This window comes from Ochotona curzoniae, unplaced genomic scaffold (assembly GCF_017591425.1).
Source record: "Ochotona curzoniae isolate NIBS_2020 unplaced genomic scaffold, NIBS_Ocur_1.0 scaffold_3223, whole genome shotgun sequence".
NCBI lineage: Eukaryota > Metazoa > Chordata > Mammalia > Lagomorpha > Ochotonidae > Ochotona > Ochotona curzoniae.
In genome coordinates, this window is record NW_024467108.1 from 11,336,457 (window position 1) to 11,349,034 (window position 12,578).

A 12,578-nucleotide genomic window follows, 5' to 3' on the forward strand; every position below is an offset into this window, starting at 1 on the left:
AAACCACAGATCTCTTTAATTTCAAAATTGGTACTTTCTGGGAAGCCTGACTGCCCAACCTCTGTGACATTCGTTGTTCCACTTCTCTTTCTAGACTGTTCTTTCCTTTTCTCCTCTGGCTGAGAAGTGCCTCATTTTCCTACCCGTCAGCTCAAGGGTGGCTTCATCTGCTAAGCCACTTGTGATGGACCCATTAGTCTTTAACTAGACTTACATCTTGGCTCATGGCAAGTTTTATTTCACTTTCTCACCTATTGATTGATCTCCCTCTCTCCCACACATAGGTGCTGAGAGCCAGAGTTATTCGTATTTGTATTACATCATTGAACCTATGAGGAGGATATGGCATAGAGAAGATAGTAAGTGACAGTCCTCTGTAATTCCTCCTATTTCCATCCTGGAGGGGAAAAGAGTCTTTTCTCTTTGTTCTCTGTAAGGAAAAACTGAGTGGGTGACCTTCTGTAAGCTGAGATGTGATTAAATACAATGAAGATGATTAGATTTTGCCTTTGTTCTTATAACAGCATAGAATCCATTTCAATTCCTACTTTTTCTTGTAGATAATTCAACATGTTTATAAATATGCTTCCTTTTGTTCACCCAATAAACATTTATGTACATCTACTACTTGAGAGTAAATAAAAATTAATTATTGATAACGTGTTGGAATACTACTCTAAAAAGTTGTAAAGCAGCTGATAGGTTTGGCCCATTTTATAATTTACTTATTTGAAGCCCTTGAAATAAAGATGGGTCTCTAAGAAACTCTGAAAAAGTGTGATTTTTCAAAGACAGACTGAAAGAACAAGGCATGAGGCTTTCCTGTCCTGTAACTGGGACTGCTGGATAGAAGCACATATTCGAAAGTTAAAAACTGAACACTGAAGGAACCAGTGTCATTACTTTTTGGAAAACCTAAGAAAAAGTTACATGTTTCCTTATTAATTGAGCATAGTTAGGGCATTGGGAAGACAAGATTTGGTCACTTTTCTTGACTTCTTTTCTTAAATGAATTTTTTTCTTTAGTTAAGACAGTCATAAAAGTATAAAAATGAGAAGAATGCAAAAGGATCAAGGACCAAGTTGACAACAAGAATCCTTCATAACCTATCAACAGGACCTTCATCAATAAGAAAATTAGATGCTTTTAACTGATGAGGTTTCACTGATCAAGGATGTTATTATATCAAACTTTTTTTAAACTTATTTTATCCTTTGATTTATTTATTCTTCCTCTTCTGGTTCCTACCTTCATCCATCATCTTCTTAGTATTTTTTTATACTTCCACCAGTTTGAATCTCCAAAGCTTTTTGTTTAAAAATCTAAATTACATTGGCCATACCCCAAGAATACTAATTGGCACTCTGCCTCTAACAAGCATGGTTTTGTAAAGTGCCATGCTATAAAGGGAAAAACACCTTTTTAATTTTTCAATTAATACAATATCCAGACAGAAGAGAATACCAATTTCTGCCTTTGTAGCCATGGATCAGATGCATTAGGTCTACAATTTTCTAGTAGCTTTGGCAATACATTTTGGGTAATCTTTTCCACTAAGGAGTATAAGCTATTATTACATAAATTTTCCCAGAGATAATATATACCTACACCCATCACCAAAAACCAGTATATAAGTGGTAAGAAACCACAAAAAAAAAAAAAAGATTAAAAGGATGTGCTTGGTGATTGGTGAGTATTTCCACATATTAAGCAAATGGCTTGAGGTGACCAAATAAACAGCAGAACCAATTTTTAAATAGTTACCTACCTCTTAAGTTTTCTGATCCAAGATTTGTTCACTTCTATTAAAAAAAAGTGAGTTCCTTTCACATTAGAGGATGAATCTTTTTATCACTTTCCCAATCATCAAAAGAATAAAGTTACTTACTTTATAGTATCTCCCCTGAAATATTAATCAAGGCGAAAGTGATATAAAAGATTCATACCCGATTTAAAAGAAACACTGTAATTTACAAAGATTTCTCTCTCAAAGGGGAGCCAAGCAAAGAAAAGAAATGAGAAGGAAAATGAAACCAGGATGATTTTTCAATTCTTCTGCAGGGAGTTTAGGATATTTTGAGAGATAGAGGTTAAAAGCCATGTTGAACTTTCCCTGGACCCCCACCATTTTTTTTTTTTTGAGAATCAAATCATTGGATCACTGCCACCTGAGAGTGGAATTATTTATTAGGAAGACAGTTACTGTTTGTGCAAATTACTTAAGCAGCCAGTGTCTCCAGTGTCTTTTGTGTCTTTCCACATCAAATGATTATTTCATTTCAAGCCATTTGCTTTAGATAAGGATGATAAAAGGCAGCAATAATTGAAAAACAACAACAAAAAAATCTGAAATGACCACCACAGGCAATGGGGCAAATGCAAAGGAAAAAAAAACTGCAAACTAAAGCAATAACTTACGGTAGCTACTTTCGCTATCGCTGGCATTAGAAGAAACATGTTCTGCAAGAACAGCACAGCAAATTAAAGAGATACCAAGCATTGGAGAGCAGCCAGAACGGACAAGAATACAATCATGCAAGGCTACTAGAAATGTGAGCAAAAGGCAAGTAAAGGCGGCAGAGAAGACTGTGTTAAGAAAATTTGTGTAAGAGAAAGAAGATGAAAACTTTATCTCTACAGAAAGCTGCTGGCTTGTAATGACTTCTTTTTTTAGCAAGTGAAGAAAAATATATTTAATTACCGAAAACGGAAAGTCAATGTAGGCAATTTGAAAAAGAATAAATACTAGGACACATTCACATAGCTCTGATTTTCTGGATTCATGTCTCAAAGGCTGGTATGTCTAGACTGAACGCTTTGTTGACTACAAATTTAGGATCCTCCAGTGAGTAGGCACTGTTCTCTTGCAGGCTTTTTGTTTCTCTAGTTCAGCCTTTAAGTATTTTACAGGAACACTGCTTCTGAAATTGCATCTCAAGGGCTTTTTTTCTTTTTTTTCTATTTAAATGTTTGCTAAACAAATTTTCAGCATGAAAAGACATTCTTGAAGATTGTTACTACTTCACTGAGTGAGTAATAAATCGTAGAGGAAGGAACTAGTCATTGAAAAATGTCTTATGAATCGGCTCAATATTTCCTTGTTTGTATTTTAAGATCCTTGTTTGGAGAGCTATTGGATTCTGGAAGAATAGCGCAGGCAGGAGATAAATGGCCTGACACCCCACACAGGTCCTGACACGAAATACATTTTTAATTCATGCTGAATGACTTGCTAGTATAGTGATAATCCATAGCTTTTCTTTCTTTTTTTTTTCCAACTAAACTAAGATTTATTTGAAATAGGGTTGTATTTGTTATAAACCAAATTTTGTGTTTTTACTTCAAAATCATTTTCTTTCATTTGCTGAGGTACAAAAGGGCAACTAATTGGTTATCAACATCCACATATATAACGTGAATTAAATGAAGTATAGGCAACTATTTGATTTCTGAAGCTTATTAGCAAAAGCACTGGCTTTTTTTTTAAAAAGTGAGAACTGTAGCACATTTTTAGAAAGAGGAAAAGGATATACAATACGATTCTCTAACAGTAAAAGTGTACTTCAAAAAGGTATTTGATATTATGTATTCTTTCCAACTGGATGGATGACTTTTAGAGCATGAAACTGAAAATCAAATCATGTGTTAAAGTCACAAGAATCATGCTCCTTGCAGTGGTCTCTGCTAAAATTACGTGGCATAAATGTTACAAGTGTAATGGAACTCCAGGGAAAGCAGTGTGGATGAATTTGTGCAAATCTGCTTTATTGCCGAGGAGAAAGTTATGGCACATACCCAACAACAGTGTGTCTTCATGTACATTATTATCTTAAGAGCTTAGAGTTCAGAGTTTGTTTTTAAGTTTTACTCTTTAAGTCTGCTCAGTTTTTAAAAAGTAAAGAAAGATTTAAATATTCAGGACTTAAAAGGGCATCAGTTATATTTTTCAATACTCTCAGAACAACTATGTCTTAGTGATGCTTATTATTAGTAATACAAAAAGTCTCTCTTCCTTCTCAAATTCAAGATTTACTGATTCTGTCTGGTGGTGCTTGATCCAGATAAATCAATATTTGAATTTTAGCTACTGAATTCAAGAAAAATCCATATTACATTCCATATGATTCAAAGTTAAAATTTTCTACTTCAAGGAGACCATATTCTTGATCAGATTTTGTTTTCTACAAATATATATCTTTAAAAAAGTCCTCCAAATTGGCAATTTGAATTATGAAGGACATTATTAGGAGGGGTTATATAAACAGCCTTTGAAAACGAAGTCCAGCTCTATGTTATCTTGTTTTATACAAATGAAATGAACAGCTTCTATAAATAGTGCCCATAGCTGTTAAAATAAAAGCAAAACAAAACTATTCATTATGTGATGCAGTTACAAAAGACACAAAATTGTTTTCATTTCAGTGGTGCCTAAGCAAAGGGGTTAGTAACAAAGAAAGAAAAATTCATAGCATAGTAATATTGATACAGAGGAAAGTTTTAATTGCTTAGTGCAATGAGACACAGACTAAAGAAATGAATAACTAGCAAATGTTCAGGGTTAATATATTTTTCATTCTATATTACTAAGTGAGGATCTGCTTATGTAACACAGCTAATAAATCACTGATAGTAAAACATATCAAGAGACATTTAGAACTTTATCATACAAACGTTTCAAGCAGGATCACTGCAAGTTGGAGAAAAAAATGAATTAAAGTTAATAATAACAGATTACTTATAGAAGATCAAAAAGCGTACTATTTACTTTTGGAGAATGCATGTTCCTATTGACTACAAAATATCTCCTGTATAACTCAGTTATGGAATTTGGCAAGGTTGTTCAGTATTTCCCTGTGAAAAGGCAGCGGAAAGAACATACAGTGCATTCCCACGTTGCTGTTCTGGAACATCAAGCTCACCCTTTCCTTCAACATGGTTTCTTGCTCTCCAGGAGAAGATGGGCAGCAGAGCAAGTGATGCTATGCAGGCATCAGGACCATGCTGATCATATCACACGGTCAGAAAGGGAAGGTGTTAACTGCAACAGAAGTTAGAGTGCCTGGCACGCTGTGCTTTTAAATGCTGACATGCAGAACAAAACGATTGGAAATTACTTTGTAGGAGCATTCACAGCTAGGTAACAAATAAAACTCGTATCTTGTGCATGCTAGGAGTGGAAGGCCCTCAAGAAAAGGAACAAAAGCCAAACTCAAAAGGAAAGGAAAAGTTACAGTGACCATTCCTGGAAACTTACTCAGAGTCTTTGTTCCATAACCGTCGTCACCTAATCCGGGGATGTCCTGCATGGAAGTCCCCAGAGAGAGCAATGAGAGAGGAAGAACAGCCACGGAAGAGGAAGGAAGAAGTCAGTGGAGTTGAAATGGATACTACCATGACGGACCGTGTTGCCTGAGCAATCTGGATCCCTCTCTTGCTGCCTCTGAAACAGCTTTTACCCCAAATTCCCTGCTCAAGTAGGAAATGTCTGATTTGGAAAACAACTTGAAAGGTTTAAGAATTTGACAAAAGAAAAAAAAGAAAAGAAAAGAAAGATTTAGCATATACGTTTTTCCCCATTGTATTGCCACATAAGTATTACCACTTAGGTAATCACCTCCCAATTTCTTATCCAATTTTTCGATTTAGTATTCACCAATGTAACAATTTGATGTTTGTTGGACAAACGTGTTAGTAATCAAGAAAGGTAACGTAAGTGCCCCCAATAAAAATATATGCGGCAATGAGATCTGGTATTTCCCAGAAAAGGAGTTTATCCCAGGCCCTACAAAGTGGCAAGATACTGAAAAGGCAGACAAGCCCTAGTCCTGGTCACAGATAAACGCCAATTGGAGCAAGTCCCTGTCCAGTGCTTTCTGCCTTGGAGAGCGACATGACGGAGAAGGATCCAGACTGCAGCCAAGCACTGGTCACAGTAGTAAGACCTGACCTGCCTGCCTGTCGTTTGCCTAGGCATGTGGCGTGGGAGAGCCTACAACATGCGTGTTGCCAGTGAAGGTTTTTTTTTCTCTCGTGTTGCATGTGACATTATCTTTGAGAATCTACTTACGTTCAGGGTCACTGGTTTCCTGCTCACTCTGCTCCTTGTTCTTGTAGAATGGGAATTTTCGTGAAAAGATGAAGCTCTTTTTACGCTTGTCATTGAATGACTGTGAAGGAGAAAAGGCATGGGGCAAAAACAGGGGACGTCTAATTGTTGTCACACTCATGCTGACAAAACAACTAGTCTGTAAAAGCAGAGAGAGCTGTAGTGACGCAAGTGGATTCCTCTCAGAGGTGCCGGAGGGCTTTAAAGTCAGATTTTGTTTTCAGAGAGTGTAAATTCTGGGTGATGACACATGAGAAGGATTGATTCCTGCTCCAAAGGCTGGGTACAGAATGATGTTGGCAGAAAGGAATCTTCGCTGGAAGCCAAAGGCCCGGAGTCCTTGACCTTGCTCTATGTTTTATCAGTCTGTCACTATCAACAGGTACCTTAGTCTCTTTAAACCTCAGTGCCTTCATCTAGGCCATGATACAGTTTTTTTTTTTTTTTTTTACAAATGCTACCTTATCATTGTCATGTGGAAAATACTACATTCAAGACATAACTTTTCAAAGTCTAATTGTCTTTTGCAATGACTTCAACTTGAGTTATTTTAGTTTGGATTTAATTAAAACTACAGACAAATGTACAAATTGCTGACATAGTGAAAGCAATAGTCTTCCATACAGGTATATGATAATGGTAGCATGGCATAACATTTTTATTAAAACAAAGATTTTAAAGATAATTTAAGTCCAATTCCACATTTTACTGACAGGGAGCCAGTGATGTAGTTTCCATGCCATGCCAGTATCACAAGACAGTTGGTGACAGCCAAGAAACAGTCAACCAAAATCTGTTCCAATTGCTGACAAAGGGATATTAACTTGGTATTTCCTCAGTAAAGGAGAAATGACAGTCATTTCTCTGTGTTCTGATAAATATAAAAATAGCTTTCTTTAAGCAATCTCTTTAGCTTAAATTAGGTTAAAATAAAAATGCATTTGAGCACGGGCATGGTAGCTCACTGGGCTAATCCTCCACCTGCAAGTGCTAGTATCCCATGTAGGTGATGGTTTGTGTCTCGGCTGCTCCACTTATGACACAGCTCTATGCTCATATCCTAGGGCACCAATAGAGGATGTCCCAAAGCTTTGAGAGCTTGTACACGCATGGGAGACCCACAAGAAGTTCCTAGTTACTGGCTGTAGATCAGCTGTTCTGGCTGTTTCAGCCATTTGGAGAGTGAGCCAGTAGATGGAAGATCTCTCTATCTTCCCTTCTCTGTGTAAAACCTGTCTTTCTAATAAAAATATACAATTAAATTGTAAAAAAGGTAATACACCTATATCTGGCCTAATGTACTGTAGATACTAAAATTTATTAGTTAAAGTATACATCATGGACTTTCCAGAGATACTCCTTAAGATTTTACTTATTTCACTGCTGCTGTTATTATGTAAACGCTTTGTGGTATTCTTTGGAAAAAATGTTCATAGTCATTTTATAAGCTAAGGGCCATGTGAGTTTTATTAATTTCACATTCATATGTTAATAACCAGTATGTTTCTCCAGCTTAATTACCATCCTTATTTGAATGGTTTTGAGGATTTTTTTTTATCTGTTTAAAAATGTAAACTCACTCTTTTTAGAACATGATTTGTTGTCTGATAGGTATTAAAGACTCTGAAGGTAATTTGAAAGGGGTATTCTAGAACATTCTTAGCAATGGCAGCTGGCAGGAACAATTGTAGAGCCTGCCCCATGGACTCTGGGAAGGGAAGAGCACTTGTGTGGATGCATGCATTTTGTTCCATTGAAGAGAATTAGTCACTTGCCCTTATGGATTTGAAGCTTATAAAATGGTGCAAATAATTTATTTTTTTGTATACTCTTGACTTATATATCATTTCATCCATTTTGGCAGTCTTGTTCATCAAGAGGGCAGTAAGTCAACAAAACCACTGATGCTGTCATTGTGACTGTTTTTAGATATTATCAGCTTGCACCAAAGTCAGTGGAGTTTAATTTTATGTTCCTTGGAGAAACTTTTATGAAAAATGATAAATCAATTGAATAACAATTTCTAAATCAAAGGAAAATTTTATGCTTTACTTTCAAGTTCTAACAATACACGCTCTGGCGAAAAAAAAGACAATCACTTCAGAATAGATTAGTCTGCTGACAGCACCAGTGGGCAATAGTTTTATCTCAATTTATAAAGGGTGATCAATTTCCGAAGATTAGTTAGGAAACTGCCCACCATGTTCCAAATTAAAAGTGATAATCCTTAAAGGAATCTTAAATGTTCTTGCATCACTCCAGTTCCATGCCACTTTTACATTTCAGGCATATTTAAATCTCAGTAACTGAAAAAAAAATATGTATAAGAGTTAATGGCACATGATATTGCAAGGTATGTTAGACATTTATCTTCAACATTATGAATGACTTTCATGCAAAAAAAATTTATGAATTTTCATGCAAATATACAAAATAGCGCCAAGGAGTAAAGCCTAGGGAGTAAATACAGACACGGAAGGAAGGGGCCTCAAGTGAAGCTGCATGCAAGCCACATCATTTAAAGTGTGTTCAGGGCCAAAGGAAGATGAAAGGGTGTTGTCTGTGATTAATTCTTTTATGTACCAAAGCAAGGCATGTAATGTGTTAACATTTCCCAATTATGAAAATGTTGTGTATCATGAGTAATCTGATTGGGACATTATAGTACTCAGTACCACATCATTTAAAAGAACAGAAAATACATTGTAATACCTAAAAAATAAAGTTATTTCACATAGCAAACTTATGAGCAAAAGCCATTTCGCATTAGAATTAAAGAGAAGATAATGGCATTGTTGGTGGTTATGTTTCCTTACTCTAAGGGATATAAAACCAAATTATACATTCAGTTCACATTCAACAGATTTAAAAGTCACACATTTAGGGTCTCTGTTTATACATTTCAACTGTATGAAATTACAGGTAGCTTATAAGGTTCTAACATTTTTATTAAGCATGTATGACATAATTATATAAGCCTTTTGCTAGTATAATTTTTCTTTTAATATAGAAAATCTGTTATATATGTGCTAAGTGAGAAGAATAAATTAGCATTGTTTCTATTGACAGAATGTGTGGTTCTGAAGCCATTGAAGGCCAGCTTACAATCGTAATTCTTAATTGTAGTTGGTCAATGCTATTCTTCCTCTCCCAACATTACTGTATCTTAAATCCAGATTTGTTTCTTTCTCAGCAGGAAGTTTCTTGACTAGAGATTGAAAATGTCAATCAAATGTGGCAACTGGCAAGTTGGCATATCAAAGTTCTGCTTTTCAATAGAAGTACATTATTGTGGGTAAGAGTGACTCAGTGACAACTAACATTTATTGAGCATTTATGTGCTACATATGTTCTTAAAAGCTTTATGCATGTTAATTTCCATGCTACCTTCATCATCATTTTCCCATATTACAGAAGAAGAAATGGAATTTTACACACTTGCTGTTATTTTCCCAAAGGAACACAATAAGTGAGCAGTGAAGTGACAGGCTGAATTTACCAATATTACTGGTAGCTAATAATGGTAATCATTTAAACAGAAGAGGTTTTCACAAACCAAGCCTGCTTCAAGTTTTTATTTCAAATTATGAGCATTTGACTTTCTTAAGTTATGACACACTCCGTTATTACCACAGTTTCACAAATACTTGCTTAATCCATTAGATGCTGTCAGATTCAACAACTTTCGTTTTGCTTATTCTGTTACAATTGTTGCTATGCATTTATATTTTTGAGGGCTTTATTCATTGTTTTGGTTCTTATGATAAACATAAACAACAACAAAAGAATTTCAGAAGGACAGGCTGTACTGTGATTAAAAGGTAATTACCTGTGACAGGCAAATTTATAGAAACAAAGTTGATTTTGTAGGGATGCAGAGAGTGGGAAGTGCATAAAATTTTTCTTTTTTCAGGGAAGATAAAATGCTCTAAAATTAGGTTGTGGTAATGATTGCATAATGCTCTGAATACACTAAAAGCACTGAATCATACATTCCAGTGAGTGAGTTATATATGATGTGAGTTATATCTCAATAAAAAGTTTTTAAAAAACTTTTCAACCACACATCCCATCGGAGAAGAAAAAGCAATCACAGGTTTCTCACATTATTTAGCATAAACATCTTTTCCATTTAATCAAATGAGAGGAAACTGCCTCCTCCAACCTTTGCAGTCAAGCACACATGTGTTTCTTTTGCTTATATCCTGTCTCTGTTAAATGAATACCTTTCATGTTGTGACAGACATCGGAGCACTCATGCCAGGAGTCAGGACCTTATCACTGTCACTCTTGAGTCTCCAGGTTGTTAGATCAAAAGGCATGAAACTGCCCAGCCCACCCTAAGATGCAACGACAGTGACACACTGCCTAAAGATAAAATACATGCTTCCCGAGAAAAGAAAATGAAAAAACGCAAACCACTCCTTCTCTCTCAAATTCCATCTTCTTAAAGACATGTGAAAGAACTGACATATTTTTATTCTCATCCAGAAAACTTCAGAACCAGGACTGTGTTTTCACTTCTCTCATCTTCCTGTTCTAATTTCTCAAGCTTCAAATGTTTTGTAGTTCTGAAATGTCACCCTCGTGATATGAATGTTCTCAGGGAGGAACTTAGATTTAAATTTATCCTGAGTGCAGATACACCTTTTCTGTGGCCTTTGTGCTTTTATAAATGCTTTTCCCCTCTTAAATCATTCTATCTCCCCTCTTCTAAAATAATTGTGTTCACAATTTTTACTCTCCTAAAAGATTACAAATTTATACATATATACATATATATATGTATTGATATATATTGATTTGAAAGGCAGAGAGAAAGAAAGAGGAGGCGGGAGGGAGAGTGGAGAGAAGGAAAGTGGAGAAAGTATCTTGCATCCTCTGATTCATGCATCAAATGGCCATTATAATTAGGGCTGTCAGAATTCAGGAAGTCCATCTGGGCACACTACATAGGGGACAGAAGCCTAAGTACTCTGGCTGTCATTTTCTACTGCTCATGTGTATCAGCAGGAAACTGCATTGGAAGCATGGGGTGGCCAGGAATTGAATCAGGCACTGTGATAGGGGAGTGGGCATTGCAACGGACAGTATAACTCTGTTGGCTACAACTCCTGTTCCCAGAAAGAGAATTTTAAAGCAAGAATGGTTAGAGAACTAGTAATAATGAGATAAGATGGATTATGGAAAAGACAAGACTTGGCTTGATATTGATCTGTTCCCAGAAATGCTTCTACTGTGTTTCTATGAATTCATGTATACATAGTGTGTGCAACAATGCATAGTTGTAACATGGTTCCTTTTGCAATCCTAATGGATGAATGGATCCAGGCATCGAGCATCACATTTTATGTTCCTCCAGATAAAAGAGCAAAATATTATTCAAAGTGGTTTTGTAAGCTGCTGGTTAATCACAAAACAGACTAAAACTCATTCAAGTATATGTGAATTTAATCAAATTTCTAGACGCAACTACAAGTTTATAGGAATAAGGACACAGCAACATGTTAAATTATACCCTAACGAAGCTTTTAACAAAATATGAAGTGTGGAAAACACTAAAAGGCAAACAACCTGGCTTTTTCAACATAAGACCTGCAAGAAAACCAAAACAGGAAAGGGACATTTATAGATTAGAAAAGACTTAAGACAGATCGGTCAATTATAATGTATACACAATGAGAATTTTGATCTGAGTTCAAACAAAATTGTAATGCAGAAAACAGCAACACTGCCTTTTGCCAATCTTCACTGTGATAAAATATTGGCTATTTATTAATCCAGTAATTGAATTTTTTTAGTGTGATACTGGCAGAGTGGTTGTATTACATTGAAATATTTATAGTTGCAAAGATTTGATGCATTGGATTATTTTAAAAATAATTTGAGGAAAACAGTCCTCCATGTATCCTGAGTATATTCTAAAGCTAAGTGTGATAGTAATACAGAGAGAATGGATTCAATGTAGTTTATATAGTTCTTACGACAATCCCTCCCTCCCTCCTGAGGATAAAAATCCCAAATCTCCAACATGGCCAACAAGGCTCTCCGTAATCTAGAATCTAATGACTGCTTTGACTTCACATGCTCCTGTGACTTCTTTGTTGCACCACACTCTTGCCACACAGGTCTTGGTGCTTTTCTTCGAATCTCCAAGCAGCACCTTGCTTCAAGGGCTTTGCCCTTCCTCTTCTCTCTGCTTGTGATGTTCTCCCCCTAGTAGCCGATTTTGCACTTTGTCCAGATGGCCAGAGTGCCACTCAAATCTGCTCCCTGATGGGAGGCTTTTGCTGGCTGATTTGTCAAAGATAGCACTGGCTGTCCCTCTTTGCCCTCCTTTACTTTTTCCACATTCATCATCAACTACTTTCACATGTTTGCTCATTGGCTGCTTTCCCTTATGCCAGTCTAAACTTCCTGGAAGTCGGGAATCTTTCTTTTTTCAGTCAGTGTTGTCTCTGGTGCCTTAGG

General features: G+C 36.0%; 1 protein-coding gene across 13 annotated transcripts in view; it reads right to left on the bottom strand.

Moving 5' to 3' along the window:
• Positions 1-12,578, bottom strand: part of DLG2 (discs large MAGUK scaffold protein 2) — a 1,763,217-nt gene that overhangs the window by 18,379 nt on the left and 1,732,260 nt on the right. For 8 of the 13 annotated variants that reach the window (XM_040964339.1, XM_040964337.1, XM_040964342.1 and 5 more), the window contains one exon: positions 5,256-5,301. In XM_040964339.1, the coding sequence (XP_040820273.1) occupies positions 5,256-5,301 (46 nt within the window). Of the gene's footprint in view, positions 1-2,419; positions 2,462-5,255; positions 5,302-6,068; positions 6,169-12,578 lie in introns of all 13 variants that reach the window. The other 5 variants (XM_040964332.1, XM_040964335.1, XM_040964338.1 and 2 more) reach the window with 2 other exon arrangements.